This window comes from Triturus cristatus, chromosome 6 (genome assembly GCF_964204655.1).
Source record: "Triturus cristatus chromosome 6, aTriCri1.1, whole genome shotgun sequence".
NCBI classification, from domain to species: Eukaryota; Metazoa; Chordata; class Amphibia; order Caudata; family Salamandridae; genus Triturus; species Triturus cristatus.
Genome location: NC_140589.1, coordinates 405,634,411 through 405,650,451, shown reverse-complemented (window position 1 = coordinate 405,650,451; position 16,041 = coordinate 405,634,411). Strand labels below are relative to the sequence as shown.

The 16,041-nt window shown below is 39.6% G+C and overlaps 1 protein-coding gene across 1 annotated transcript in view; it reads right to left on the bottom strand.

Annotated features, from left to right (window-relative positions):
- MYOM2 (myomesin 2) overlaps positions 1–16,041 on the bottom strand; it is a 586,141-nt gene that overhangs the window by 53,996 nt on the left and 516,104 nt on the right. Inside the window, exons 26-28 of the mRNA XM_085610818.1 lie at positions 8,985–9,129; positions 4,056–4,115; positions 3,034–3,101 (exon numbers count right to left, since the gene is read on the bottom strand). Coding sequence (XP_085466944.1) covers positions 3,034–3,101; positions 4,056–4,115; positions 8,985–9,129 — 273 coding nt within the window. The remainder of the gene's footprint in view (positions 1–3,033; positions 3,102–4,055; positions 4,116–8,984; positions 9,130–16,041) is intronic.

Genomic DNA, 16,041 nt, shown 5'->3' with positions numbered 1-16,041 from the left:
TGTATGTGATTGTGTTTAATATAGCACTGGCCCTGGGCATAACTAGTAGAACCCAGGTCACAATCAGAGTCAGCTACTACCAGTTCCATTCAGCACAAACAAATGGGGGTGAACAGGCCATAAAGGGTGACTTTCCAACATACCTTACCTACCCCTTCTACTGTACTATCTCCAGAAATAGGATTTTAACACATAGGGTTGCGCTTCTCAAAATGCGGCTATTTATTTGGTCAATGTTTTGGGAATTGGGCATGAGGTGTTAAATTAAAATAAATATGGTACTGTTTACTTTCATCTATGTGATACTCCAAATTTCAGGAATTGGTTGATCATAATACTTAATTAAGCATACGCTACTGATATATGCATGAGCCCTGAACATTTTATGCCTGACTCAGGTGGGACTACTGAGATTCATATGCTTCTAAAACTGATTATGTAAGTCCTTTTGACTTAGAATGGCACCTATAGCACTGTTATTTAAAATTTAGTTTCCACCAACCACAGTGAGGCACTCTTTATTCCATTACTTGTTTGTCTGGTGCTTATCTGAATGACAGCATCTATTACCCCAGTGAATACACTTGATGATACCTTGTTGCATTGGTCTTCCATTTCCTGGTTCCTTCTAAATATTTCTTTCTTTCACATTTATGTTTAATTATTTGTTTGTTGTACTGTTTAATGTCAAATATGTACCCCCTTGCGTTGTCATAGTTTTACATACTCACATGTAAAATATCACATGCATTTATATTTCCAAATTAACTGTCAATATTTTCATTGCTCTCTGTTACATTGTCCTTTTGTATGTATGGTTAGGGTTGGCAGGTGGTTCTGGGATATAGTGTTAGTGACTGGGGTTACAGTTAGTGTTAAAGGTAGGGACTAGGGATAGTACTAATAATAATTGTTAGTTATACCTTTAGGGTTAGGGTACTGTTATTTTTTAAATTGTACTTTAATATGTATGGTTATAGTTAGAGGTTGGAGAGTGGTGTTATTAATTGAGGTTATGATTAATGTAAGGGTTATTGGATAGTATAAGGGATGATTGTTAGCTATTGCTGTAGAGCTGGAGATCTGTTTATGGGTAGGCGCAGGGTTATTGATAAGGGTTAGAGTTTGGATTTAAGGTTATTGATTGGGATATGAGTTACGAATAATGTGAAATTTAGGAGCAAAGTTTGGGTTAGGGGTTGGATTTGGCATTTAGCAAACGCTGGGATTAGGAGATGTGGAAAGGGATAGGAAAATGGTTGGGGTTGACTTTGCAGTATTGATTAGTTAAGGCTGGGATTGATGGTAGGGATAGGCTTAAAGGTTATGGTTTAGTGTCAGAGTTAAGGTTGGGTCAAAAGGCAGGTAATACTTTTAGGGCTGGGAGTGATTCTGAGTTTAGGATTAAAATACAATTTAGGGTAAGGGTGTGATGTCTTCTTTATATTAGCTATTGGGATTAGAGCAAGGGTTGGCTTTTGAGCTTGGTGCTGAGTTTAGCATTGCGTGTTAGGGTAAGATCTAATCAACTTCAGTTATGGCTAGAGATTGTTATTAAGTTTAAAATTGTGGGTTAGGGTTAGAGTTATAATTAGGATAGTTGACAATATACAACCGATCACAATATAACAGTGTTCAAATGGTTGTACAGTACATGGACTCCTTATACTGATGGTGTAGCAATTTAGGATGTTTCTGTGACACAGAACATTGTGACAATGTAATAGTTGAAGATGTATATTTATTAGGTAAAAATGTGCCTTGAAAGATGATTAGCTGAGCAGAACTATGTTCTTAACTGTCTATGCCATATAAACATTAAAGACATTTGATTGTGCATACTTCTATGCTGTTTCGCTAAGATTTAAGTAGACAAATGCAAATATTTTAATAATTAGTACTGTTGTTCACCCAAACATATTGATGGCTCACAATACAGTGAGCTCACGTTGAGAGTTTAAAAATATGCAGCTTCTGTACAAATAACTTTACAAATATTCTTCCTTGAATAAGGTGTTTCTGTAAAGCTGTTTGGAGCTGGATATCACATGAATGTTGCTGCTTTCCTTATCATAATATGCCATTGCCTTAATTTCATGTTTGATGAAATAGCACTGTTTTTGTTTTCCTTCTTATTGATCTGTTTTTTTTAAATTTGGAATGACCTCATAACTTCTTTCCAGGTTTTTGATTTAGAGTAAACATCTGCAATTACTTTGTCACCTTTAGAAGTAAGGTGCTTACTTTTAGATTATGTGTTTTAGAAATTAATAGGTGTTCAGAGCTTAGAAATGGGTGTTGCTTTGTACTTCTGATGGGTTATATGCCATGGGTGTTCCTTGTTTCTTTATCCATGAATGATGTTTCAACATTTTGCAGATCATGGAGTGGCAGGGCTGGGAAACATGATTTGTTTCAATATCTAGTGAAATACTACTGCTTCAACATAATAATGAATATGGGGAAGTTTTGGGTTTTCTCGAAAGTTCTCCTGTCAAGATTCATACTCATTACAACAAGTAGAGATGGAGATTTTAGTCTAATTGCCTACAAAGTTGCATCAATAGTTGTTGGTTGTGGCCAACGTGTACCTTGCAAACTATTGTTTATAACCATGGCCACAGGAATTTAACAACACTTAAGGATCAAATTATGCAGCAGGGTGCACAAAATTATTGACCAAGAAACGGCAAATTATGCAGCATAATGCAGCACATTCAGTTTCAGTATTATTTGGCTAATTTGTCATTTTGTTACATATTAATACTGTGCAAATCTTTGCCGATACAGAATCTCAGAATTCCAGTGAGCTCTACCTCTGCAAACCCTTTTAAAATTTGTCAAGGTACAGGCTCCTCATACCAGCTCCTCAACTACCATCTTCTCCATAACAAAGCACATTTATATTATGAGATCTTGCAGATCTAATAGCAATTCCAATACACCCACAACAGTGTTTTTTCTTAACAACAATGTATAGCACTGTCACTTTTACAATGAGAAGTTATTGTTTTACACAACGTGTATTCTTACCTTACATATAAGTAACACCACACATTCTTCTGTAACTTCCCAATACAAATACTCCAGAAAGTAAGGCCCTAAAAATATGAACGAGTTAAGTATAAATAAATAAAATAAGATCTTCTTAAATGACTTGCATTTGTTTTAATTGCCACTATGAAGACATATTTGAATGACAGTGTTGGATTTAATTGAGAAATTACATTTCAATTTTAGTGCCTTGGCATGCAAGAACAGATGGCACCAGAATATGGGCTGATTGCTTGATATGTCCAGCAATTGTAGTGAATAATAACAATAGCTCCAAGTATTCTCTATAACGGCCTGAGCCCCAAAATGTGTGTTGTCGCCCACGTCAGGCTTACACATGGAAAATGTGCACATCTTTGCATACAAAGTTCCCAACCTGATTCACAAAGGTAAAATCAGTGTAGAGTTCCTTGTAAAGATGTCACCTACAAGTGCCAATGTTGTGCTACATATCCAGATTTTTTCTGTAGTCACAACTGAAAGTCATATGTTGTTTGAGAAATTTCACATATCTCCCACCCTTACGCATTCAATGTGAATTCATTACATAGAATTCACTCTTGCAGTGTTGGGTAGATGAATGTACACTTAAAAGCCAGGGTAATCATAGTTATCCCTTGTATATGGCCTCTCATGTATGAGAATCAGAAAAATCTTGCAAATATTTGCTATGAATAAGTAATGACTTTTTTGTGGGGAGACATGGCCTTTTTGTGCATGTGTCCTACTGCTCTGAGAGCTGTAGACTGGTCATAGATCTCTGCTGCATGTGCAGAAACCAACTTAGCAAAGTCAGCAGAAAAATTGTTAATGCATTTTCATATAGGAAAGAATTCAAACTACTAATTTTCACAAACAAATCTAACTAATACTTCTAGTAAGAATGACACTGTGGAATAACACTGTTTGTGTGTCAACATCAACTGAATGGCTGCTGAAACTTAGTACAATGTGAGTTAGCAAAGAACGATATTACTATTGTTAACACTTTCTAGTCTCACCTTGTTTCCTGAGAAACTCTTTCCTCTGGAACTCGGCCTCAGCCAGTACTGCTTTGAACGCTGTATGCAAAAAAGTAAGGATTAAAAGAAAGATTGGACAAAAAAAGACAAAAATTCAAATGTAATGTTTAAAAGACTCTACAACAATGAAACGCTTAGTGTGAACGTATGATGGTGCAACAAATTTCACAACATATAGGAGTGGAATTAATACTTAGCAAAAAGGTGTTTTTATAATTGCTCATTGTACTTTCTAAAAGAGAGTTCTTTAACCACTAACAGAAGAAAATAACAATCACGAGCAAGAAAATGGTGCGTCTATTAGCCTGAAAACACCTATGGCCTATAATAGTAGTGTCAGTCAGTATGGAAATATTGGAAGAATGTAGAAAGAGATGTATCATATATGCAAATACTGGAATCTAAGTGGCATGTTTTGAGTTAGACTTATTTCACCCCACACGTTTGCAAATGGAAGAACACCTCAGACACCATGTCTGCCCAGCCACATGTAAAGGGAGTAATTTTACCAGGTTCACTAGCATACGAAAACTATGCTTCCATGTTCTACTGCACACTGTATTAAAATATCCAAGTTTTCACTAAACAAATCTATTTAGAAGTAAAAATAATAATCACTATTTTCCCAGTATCACATTAGTAGAGGAGACCCTGTCATATATTGGAGTTTAGCTGCATTAAACAATAAAAAAGGTTTCTACATCAAGTTGTACTCTGGCAACAGCCATATTTGCAGGGATTATTTTTCTATATAGTGCCAAATTGCTACCATTTTCAGTTGGTTTAGGACAGCTGTACTAGAAATTAATATGGGTTAACAGAAACAGTTTAGTAAAGTAGGTGGCCTTATTGGGCCTGAATCTGTACTTAGCTATAGTTGAATTACGTAGGTGAGAAAATAGTGGCAGAATAATATCCAAAGTAAATTAGTACTGCTTAAAATGTTCTCAGTGCTTTAATGAAACCACGCCTGTGGTTAGTTGGTCATTTTCTATGGTCTGCATTATTTGTATGCTTGATTGAACAATGAAGTACTCATTCAGAAATGTTTGAAACAGAAGACAATTTGCATTTTCTCTCAAACCCTGCAGAATCACCGACTCATGCTTCCCAATAAAGAAATTAAGTTGTAGTACGTTTTCCTGAGTTGTTCAGACTCCCTTCATGTGTATACTAATAGGCAGAAAAGAAACCTGGTCTAGTTCATTTTATCCTACTTATATTTCAGCTCACTACATGACCAGGCATCATAGTTTATTTTTTTATCAGGGTCATGTTTTGTCTTTCTTTTTAAATTCAGAAGGAAGTTTGTTCTATAGACTTCACCCCATTACCACAAATGCACTTATCCTTGAATAAGTCAATTTAAAGTGGGGAGTTCCAATAGCAGAGAGTAATATAAGGAGCGGGCTTGTCACCATCCTGGGAGAGTCTCCCAAAGAGATTCACTGGGTGTTTTCTCTAATCTGCCTTGTCTTATTTTAATGCAGATTTGCTTCTCTATGAGGAGTTAATGAAAAAAGGGCCAATGCAGAAAATATGTTGCATGATAGAATGACATGATTGCATTTCTTAGAACATTCAAGTTCCAGTGAGTAAATGTTTATACACCCGGTCCTCTCTGTATGTCAGGCAATATTCTTCTATCAGTCTCCACGTATTTGAAAAGAAATAAAACAAGCATTTGCAATGCAATAGGTCTCGCATTTGCGGGAGTTTGAGCTATTGGCATTGTAAATTACAATGCCTTTTATTTATGATTTGAAAACCCGCAAGCGATGCATAAACACGCACTTTGTATGTATAGTCATTGCTTATGAGAAGCAAAGCTGGCAGTAACTGCACCACTTTTACTGCCAGCCACGCTTCTCATAAGCAAAGACCAGAAGTACAAAGTGCGTGTTTACGCACCGCTTGCAGGTTTTTAAACACCCAAATAAAAGACATTGTCGTTTACTGTGCCAATAGCTCAAACTCTCGCTAATACTAGATCTATTGCATTGCAAATGCTGGTTAGTATATTATTACTGCTTTATACTTTATATTTTATAGTTATCTATCTTTTACATCTAGCACTACACTTCCGGTGTGAAGTACTCTGTTATCTATTGGATCCTGTCTGTGGTATATGAGAGCATTAATAAATAATATTCACCCGTTTTTCACTACATTTGGGCTGCAGCAGCTGCCTTATGGCTTTCTTACAAGAAAGATGGTGCCAGATCGCATCAATAGCCATAATCACAGCATTTCTGGTGGTGAAAGGGCGCTCCAAAATAGCAATCAATTATATGAAGATCAGTGAATATTATTCATGACTATCATTCATTTGTAACTTTCAAACCCCTTGCACTGGCCCTGCTGAAATCTGACAGAGCATCGAAACATTATGTAACTGGCATTGAAGAAAGGGGTCACAGGGCTTGACATGAAGTAGATGAAAACAAGTCGAATTCTAGGAAGCTGTTGACACTTCATCCCAGACACGGCAGCCTGCTATGCAATTACTGACAAGGCAGACAACAGAACTCAGTGTGCCTGCAAACACCAAACAAACTCAACAGCCTTAACTCATTCGGTTATTTCGAGCCAGCCTCGTCTCCACCGAGTTCCCCCTCCCCCCACGGGTTATGCAGCAGCCATGTGAAAATAGACCCAGATGCTGCAACACGGTTCCTATTTAAACACGAGCTTTAATTAATTTCAGCCAAAAAAATCACTTTAATTGTGATAATTACTACGGCCATAATAACTTCTTTGTTTACCTGTTTACTTACACGGAATGTCAGGGGCCGGGGTGTAGATGTATTTGGAAGTTGATCTAACAGATTCCATCTTTGACGTGCTTCCAAAGCTCTTCTACCAACGCCTAATAGAGAAATCCCTCTGGAGTTAACGCACTTTATCAACCAGAACACCGACGAGCAAATAAACACTGGAATTCATTCCAAGATAAAACAGGAAGTGTCCCATAAGTGTCGATCCTTTGTCACCACTCACACAGAAGGACGATCCTTAATGTTTGGAAAGTATTCCCTCACAGTGAACAGTTTAAAGAAAACAAGCCGAGCTCTGTGAGTGATTGCAAAGGAGGGGAGGAAAAACAGAGAGTGGGGTGGAGGAGCTGGGAAAAAACACAATGAACGTAATACCAGCGCAGTGTTCGTGAAGCAGACGCCCCGCTGATTATGTATGTCAGTAAGCTCCTTCCATCAACGAGAAACGGTGATAACTGCTTCTCGGCTGTAAGTTAATTCTCAAAAACACGAGGAGCGCAGTAAAAGTCATGACTTTCAGAGGTGGGTGTGCATACAGCTCATTCATGCAGCGTCGAGATTGGCTTTAAAGGAAACAAGCGACACAGCAGAATTTAATGAGGCGTGAATGAGGGCTGCGACAGCCGGACAATGGAGCTCTTCACTGAAGGGGAAGGGAATGTTTAAAAATATCTATCTATCTACATATCTTTGTATGGAAGATGGCGAGATCCCGGAAAGCAGTTTACACTCAATTTTAGTAAACTATTCTCCTTCCTACCTCCACAGTACTCCGCTGCGTGTTCCAGGGACCGCAAAGCGCAGTTCGCCCTGAAGTACACGAAGACGCTCTCGCCATCGAAGGAAACAATGTGATGACTCTGGGTAGGTTTTAAAAAACAGTTTACTTTGTGAAATGGCGCTGCGCGGGAGTCTACCAGCCAGGCTCGCCGTCTGTGCACTCTGAAAGCACCCCAAGCCCTGCACCTTCGCCGATGGGGATGCACTAAGCCACCAAATCTGGTTAAACTTGGACTCAGCATACATCCGAGAGCCCCCAGGACAGGGGCACTCACTCACAGTGTCCATCCCGCCTGCCTCTCTCGGCCGTTTCTGGCTCAAGCACACGGAAAGACTGAAGCTGAAAACAAATCAAACAATTTATAAAGGGAGCGATTCGGAGCTGGAAGCGCTCACACACCCAGGAAAGAGCAGAGGCGGGCCGGCGCACTGCTTGCAGGAGGAGTGAGACACTCCCACGGAGGCCGGCCCGGTGGAGCAAAAAACCCTCCAGACTCCACGAGTGGATGGAATGCTGAGAAAGGGTCCATGAGGAGGCACCAGGCAACAACAAAGTAGTCCCTACATTCAAAGATACTGCCTTGCAGGGTAAGGTAACTGTAGTTGGTCGATGCTGCTTCCTCCGAAATCGGAAGAAAACGGAAGTGACGCATCGGCCCATCAGCCAATAATAAGCGAGTTTAAAAGAGCAATGCCACATTTAAACCAATGGCAAGGGACAAAACAAAAAAAACGCAATGGGTGGAGTTTCACCCTTATTACTAATTACTTGATGCCTCGTAGAGGCAGCGCATGCGCGCTACCCATGCGAGACCTAAAAATGGAGGAGATGTGGAAAAATAAAGATGAATCCCAAATAATAGAAAGATCTTCAAAAAAGTATTTTTGGGAAATGAAATGTTATGTGATATGAAACCATATAAGGACAGAAAAAGAAAATTGTAGCTAAAAACAAAGCTTGCTTTTGCTAAATATAGATAGTTTTCAACTACCATTGTTGTTTTACTAGGGCAACTTTTCTTGTATGATATACATACATGGGAAAAACATCACAACTTTAGTTTCAAAATGGTTGGAAACATTTGCAGTTTAATGTATGCATGCAGTATGTAAAGAAAAAATGGCTATCTGTGTTTCAGAAAAAACACAATATATATATTCAGAGTTGCCTGCAACAGTAAAAAGATCGTTTTGACTGATGTGGTTTATTATGTAGTTGTGCATGTGCTTGACATTCATCAATAAATGTGCTTATGTGTGTTGGGGTTAAAATGAAGAAGCAAATAAAATCACAACAGGAATGCGTGGAGTAAATTTCAGGATATGACATCATATATTTAGCGTCCATTACCATCGCCAATGAGAACTAAAGATGATTGATTCTTGGCTTTTCCATCTTGAATCTGTACAGTGTAGGTGCCTTCATTTTCAATCGTGAATCGATCCATCTCCATCTCAATAATGCCGGTTGATTTGTCACACTTAATTCTGTGCTTCTAAAGAAAGTTAAAACAGAAATATAATTATATATTTCAATTAGAAGAAGAACTGATCATGATTCAACCTGCCACCTAGATATGTTATATAAATATGTAGGGCTGGGATGCTATTGAAATAAGATCCTTAAGAGCGTTTCATGCAGGTCTACTGGGTTTTGGTTAAATGTATGTAATATTCTTGAGAATCGTCGTTCTCTTTGTAGTTATTATGATGCATATTGCAAGGGTGAGAGTATACCTAAGTGGCCTGTATGTGTGTCAATGAATGAGATCAAGGTAAGTCCTAAAGAAGGTTGAAATAGAGTACCTGGAAGTTTGTATAGTTTATAAAACATGTTCCAGTAGAGTGAAAGCAAATATTTGAGAAGTGAAAAAGATTATATCGTCCATAAAGAAAAAAGACTAGCTGTTTCACTGTAATGCCCAATTACTTCTATGTACGCTACACTGTGTCTAAACTGTTGCACGATTTACACAATCTTAAAGGGTTTTATTCTCTTCAGGACTGAATGTTTTAATAACCAAGATTTGCTGCTGGCCCTAAAAAATCCTGTGCTGTGTAAGAGAAAGTAATCTTAAACTATGGAAAAGACACTTGAAAAGTGGCAAGCACTTTGTAAGACAGCATGGATGGCATTTCCTGTGGTCACGCATAAGGATGAGCCATGCTTGACTGTTATGCACTGCTATGCAGAAGTCAATATATCAAGACACTACACAATGTGCCATATTCACTGAGAATTCATTTATGAGTAAGAGACTTCTGGAAAATCGAACGTTTGAAGGAAGTCACTTCTACTCACAGTCAGCCTTTGTGAATTGAAGCTATTGTTTGTAACCCAGCACATTAGACAAGCAGAAGATAAGGTACATTGTAATGAAAGATTTACAGCCCTTGCGTGGCTGGTTACTGGTGCTGTGACCCATCAGAGGCGTGCCTCCCCTGTGATCACGGCTGAGGCAGCTTGAAGCAATCTGGAAATGTTTCCGTCCTGTGAATGGCTTGTCCTCAGCAGGTGCTAATTACAGTTTCTGGCAATCACGGAAAACAGTTCCGCGGGATGTAAAGCTCCTGTTGTGCTTTGCACTGCCATTTAACAAATGCAACGCACTTGTATTCAGTGGCGAATCTTAATTTTGCCGTCTCAAAGTATTCCTGTTTGCAAAGTGCTAATTTAAAGCCGGAAATACCCTTATTTTAATTGCCATAACGTTTGCCCACTTGCAACTCAGTGCAGATTCACATTTCTGTGAGCAGTCAGCGAGAACCGGGCATGTTTGTGAACCCTCAAGGTCCCGGTGCAAGCGAGACAGCCGAGCAGCAATAAAGAAGGCCTCATCGAGGCCTCATGAATAAATGAGACATGCTTCCGGGCAAGGTCTGAATGCTGACACCCTCAAAAGGACATTTTAACGAATCAAAGATCTCACTGTCACTTAGAAGAGAGGAAAGACTTCCAATTAAAGAAGCTGCCGCCTTATCGCAATCAGTGGTACCAACACAAAGCCAATATCCATGCGGTGCAATGAAACCCCTAGGGCACATCCCGTGCCTTGTGTCCCAGTGTTCTTATTTGATTAGATTTTGAAATAGACACTAGAACCAACTTTCTATATTGAAGTGATTATGTTTGATAATAAGCTTTCATTTCCGACGGGCTCGAATATAAATCTCTATAGGTACGGATGAAGTTGCAGCATTACAATTAAATTGAAGGAAATAAGGTATGTCTGCGTGTTAATAATCGCAGAAAATAATGCAAAACCTTTTCCCCCTGTCAGCAGGCTAGAGTATGTGTCTTCTAAATAGCACGCTGACTTGTGTAATTGTAGTTCTAAAAAGTACAGAAGCAATAAATGGAAGTGTCTGCGTCATCAATTGGTTATGGGAGGAAATTACAGAAAACGTAACCAATAAATTAACCTAGTTGAAGTAACAGGCACGCTTGAAGGACTTCTAGTTATAATTTGTATAGTTTGCATATGTTTTTTTTATTAATTAATACATAGTAGGATTAGACAAATATGTAATTTTTTTCCATCTGCAATACATATATTTTTGTAAAAATGATGTGTACTTTTGTGAGGGCCCCTGCCTAAATATTGCATATGAGGTGAGCGATTGTGTACCTTAAGCAGGTGCCCCTGCATCTGCTGCCCCACTGATAGCCATGTCCCTAAATGTTGACTGTGAAACACATGCTTCTGGAGCTCACATACAGTTTCACAATTCCTACAAGACATTTTATGGTCAAACCATTTACCCTTGGGTGTACATTTTTCGAAAAAGGACAAGCAGGAGAAAATGATGCGAGATACGCAAACTAACTGTATCGGTAACTGTGCAACATCACATTCACATAAAATATTCGCTTCAGCCCAATGTCTGGCCGCAAGCGCAGCGCATTTTTGAATAGTCTATTAAATGTTCAGCCTGTACTTACTACTGCCTTGCTTTATTTTCTGACATAAGCTCTCTCATAACCTGCTCAGTTTGATCTTTACAAGGGGGCCAAATCAGCACATGCCCCTCCGCAATATCATAAGCTGATCAGCATCAGCATCATCGCCAGAGCAATGGGGCCATAATCCTTTCAAGGACTGTGGCTTCTGAATGTGCCTGCTCTGCAAAACCACAGCTACTTGTTATTGTCGCCGTGCAGCCGGATGAAGTTCAATGGCTTTATGGCAGCCATAATTCCATGTTTTATGTGACTGCTCAATATATCACCTGTGCCCGCTGCAGAAGTCACCTGTGAATTACCAAATGAAGATGTAAAACCCAGCTCTTTAACGATAGGAGCATCGAGAAATGCAAGAGTAAGTTTGTTAGCAATTTCCTAGTTAAGTAAAAGGTAAATAGATTAATATTTCTAAATGAGGGGCAAATACATATATGCAATAAAAATGCAAAGTGAAATAATATTTTGAGAAGGATATACTGCTCGACGTTTTTAAGGCATAATATAACAGACTTATTTATAATGGGCACGTTAGAGTTCTTGACACCTAACCGTTTTGCATTGTTACCCAACAGAAAGGATCTCATTTCATTAGCCAAAGAAGGATGAAGGGACAAAATGGACCTGCTCGCATTTAACTCGGATACCTAGTGGTTAAACATAAATATATGGGTTGTAGCATTAAGACACAAGCTGTCAGACCATGAATAATTTTCCAGTGTGACTAGAGTGTGGATATATTACCCTGTCCACACGTTTTAATTATGTGATGTCCATGTTGAATACACAGTGTGTTATATATAGCTGCCATAGAGAGCCTTTAGCATGAATATTAGCAAAAGTTATTTTCCCACAGTTTTGACCTCACAGGGAAGCATTTGCTTTCCACAGTTCCAAGGTTTTTCTCCTACCTCACCACGGTCTACAGAGTCCTCAGGCAAGGTGGTAGAATTGCAGATGTCTGTCTCTTGTAAATTCTTGTGCTCTATTTCTGGTCTCCAATGATTCAAATGAGGTGGGAAAATGCGGGAGGTACTGACCTGCTTCCAACCACCTTCCCTGTTAGAGTCTGGTACTGGAATCTCGTTGCTAGCATTTAATTGGATATAAGTACTCTGTCCTAAATATCGTCCAAAAAACCCAATGGAACAATATGTTTGTAAACAATATTTATGACTCAATATTTAAATCAGGTGTTGAGAATGACCCTCTCTGCAGGGTCACCCCCAAACATTTTGCCTTCTTCATTCACTTTTTATGGTCTTATTTTTGCAGGCCTTAGAACTCTGATCACTTTGTCACTGTTAACTAGATCTATAGTGCATATGCTATATCTTCTAAACATGGTAATATTGGCTCATACCCAATTGGTATATTTAATTTATTTATAAGTTCCTAGTAAAGTGCACTACATGTGCTCAGGGTCTGCAAATTAAAAATGCTAGTAGTGGGCCTGCAGCACTGGCTGTGCCATCCACTTAAGTGGCCCTCTAACCATGTATCAGGCATTCCATTGCGGAACCTGTATGTGCAGTTAAACAATCATTTTGACCTTCCACGACAAATATCTTCCCAGGCCTAAACTTCCCTTTTTATACATATACCTCACCACTTAGGTAGGCCTTTAATAACACAGAGGAAAGGGTTCAATGTATTTAAAAAGCAAGACATGCACTTTTAAGTTTTACATGCCCTGGTAGTGAAAACTCCCAAATGTGTTTTTCACTACTGCAAGGCCTATCTCTTCCATAGGATAAGATTGGGATTACCTTAATACATCTTTTAAGTGTAATTCCCAATTGTGACGAGATAGACTTTTCAAGTTTAGTGTCACTGAACTCACTGTTTCAAATCACAACTTATGGTGAAGTTGGATTTTAGGATACAATTTAGCAATTTTAGAAAGTTGGCATTTACTTCCTTTAGCCAATCTCTGTCTGTCTCTGAAAACATGTCTTGGGTGGGTGACAGCTGGGCTTTGTGCATTCCCTCTATACAGCCACACAAAGGGAGCTTAGGTGTGACTGGTTGGCTCTGCATTCTGATGGGCCGTACTGGGCAAGATAGGAGGATAGGGCTGACACTTACACCTGAATATGCTGTGTTCTGTCCCTATACAAAGGGATGTAGTGAGCTTGAAGCCAGGACAGGAAATACACTACCGTACACTTCTGGACCTGTGACCACTCTGCCAAAAAGAAGAACCGGTGTGATGCTGGAAGGACTGAAAACTCTGCTGGACTGCTGCTTTGCTGGGCTCTTGCCTTGCTGTGCTCTTGACTAGCTGAGCTGCCTGCTGTTCTCCTGCTTGTGTTAGAAGGTCTGGACCTGCATCACTTTAACCCAGAGTGACTCCAAAGGGCTCCCTGGTTTGCCACTTGTACTAAGTTTCAGGGATATCAAAGACTTCAGCTACCTGCATATGGACTCCACAAGCTGTGAGTCTGCCCTGCCAAGTGGTGCCCCCCCATGTACTGGACCCTTGGGAACCAAAACCCATGCATGCTCATTAGAACTGGTGCATCTTCACCATTGCGTGAGACAGAACCAGCGCATCCTCATCAAAGCATGGAACGGAACCTGGGCATCGCACTTAGAACCAGCGCATCGCTTTCGGAAACAACGCATTACCTGCTGCCGGAGCAGTAGCCATGCATCACCTTCGGAACTAGTGCCTCGCCATTGTGTAGAGAATCTCGATGCATCTCACCTACTGCATGGCTCTACACCCACGCAACACTTCGGCTGCACTTTGCACTTTCTTCAACGTCCACGAGAGGCCAGATCGAGGCACTGTTGTCCAGCGGGTGGCTGTACTCAGCCTGCGCTCCATTGCGGTCAGCCTGAACTTTTGACTTTACCCTGGTCCAGCACGGCCAGATAACCCATTAAAGGGCTTATTACTTCTAAGTGCTATTTTCCATTTATTCATGAAAAATTCATATCTCGACATTACTTGTTGATTTTTTGTCATTTTGGTCTTGTTTTATTTATAAAATCACAATGTATTTTTCTAACCTTAAGTTTAGTCTTTTTGGGGTGTTTTCACTGTGTTACTCTTTGAAGTTTTGCACAAATACTTTACACATTGCCTATTAGGTTAAGCCTGACTGTTCTGTGCCATGCTACCAAAGGGTGAGCACAGTATAATTTAGGGTGTGTTGTGTCCTACCCTAAGTAAGATTGTGGTTTCTGCTTTGCCAGAATGCATTCCTCTGCCAACCAGAAACTCAATTTTTAACATCAGCAATATTTTTGTATATGATTATCTGACCTGTAAACCCCCCCCACCCTGTCAACAGCAGGTCTGAACAGACTAGCACTGACAGAAAACAATTGTTCTCACAAGCAACTGTCAAATAGCTGGTTGTTAGCATTTTTGGTGGTTCTTCTCTTAAAAGCACTGCATTGAATAAGGAGGGGAGGTAAGCACAGAGTGTGGTGGAGCTGGATGGCAAAACACCTGCTAAATATTAATCTAGGATGTGGGATGGCGGGGCAATCCATTGATTGTGTGGGAGCATGGCAGGACATTAAGTGACTTTAAATCCTTCAGCGGGTGGGGAGGGATATGTACATGGTGGCGGGAATTTGTGGTTAGACACCAGGTTATTTAAAATATTTGGGCAAGGGAATGGAGGTCAATGCTGAGAGTTGTGGGGATCAGTGCCAGGATATCAGGTAATTTCAAATATTTGAGAAGGGGAGAGAAGGATAATGCTGAGGGTAAATGTGTGGGTACAATTTTTAACCTTAGTTGTAATACGAGGTATGGGGCTGAGGCCACAAGGGGCATATATCCACTCCATTACTCCCCTTTTTGATGCTTTAGGGGAGAATACTTAAATCATAAATATAGACAGGTAACTGTGAATAAAGTTACCTGTCTAAATGATGAGTATTATCATAGGCAGCTCACGTTTTGCTTTTATCTATTTGGTGTCACTCTGAACCACTCAGCCGAAAGCATTCCTTTTATTTACAATTACTCATCAATAATGTAATATATTTAGTAAATGCAGTGAAATAACAGTGAAAAAATACTAATGAAGTGTACAAAATCTGGTGGATTAGAAAAGACTGTACCGATGATCCTAATGTTAAAGTGAAATTCCTAGTGTATCAGTTGAAACAAAGGTAACTACCTGGGCTACTGCATAAAGGACTGCTTTGGGAGACACTATCTCAGATTTATGTAGGCCAGTAAGCTATTTCAGATGGTTTGATGGCCATCTGTTATGGAGCTAACATTAGGGCTGGGCGGAATTTGCGAAAGCGACTTTCACAAATTATCGCGAAAATGTTCAAAATTATCGCAAACAAGCGGAAATATCGCGAAGATGCGGAAGTTTTTTTCCCGCATGTTCGCGATATTTTCTGCATGGTTGCGGGTCGCCAACTTACCCATGTGGTTGCTCGCGGGCGCGGCCATCTTGTTTTCAGTTGG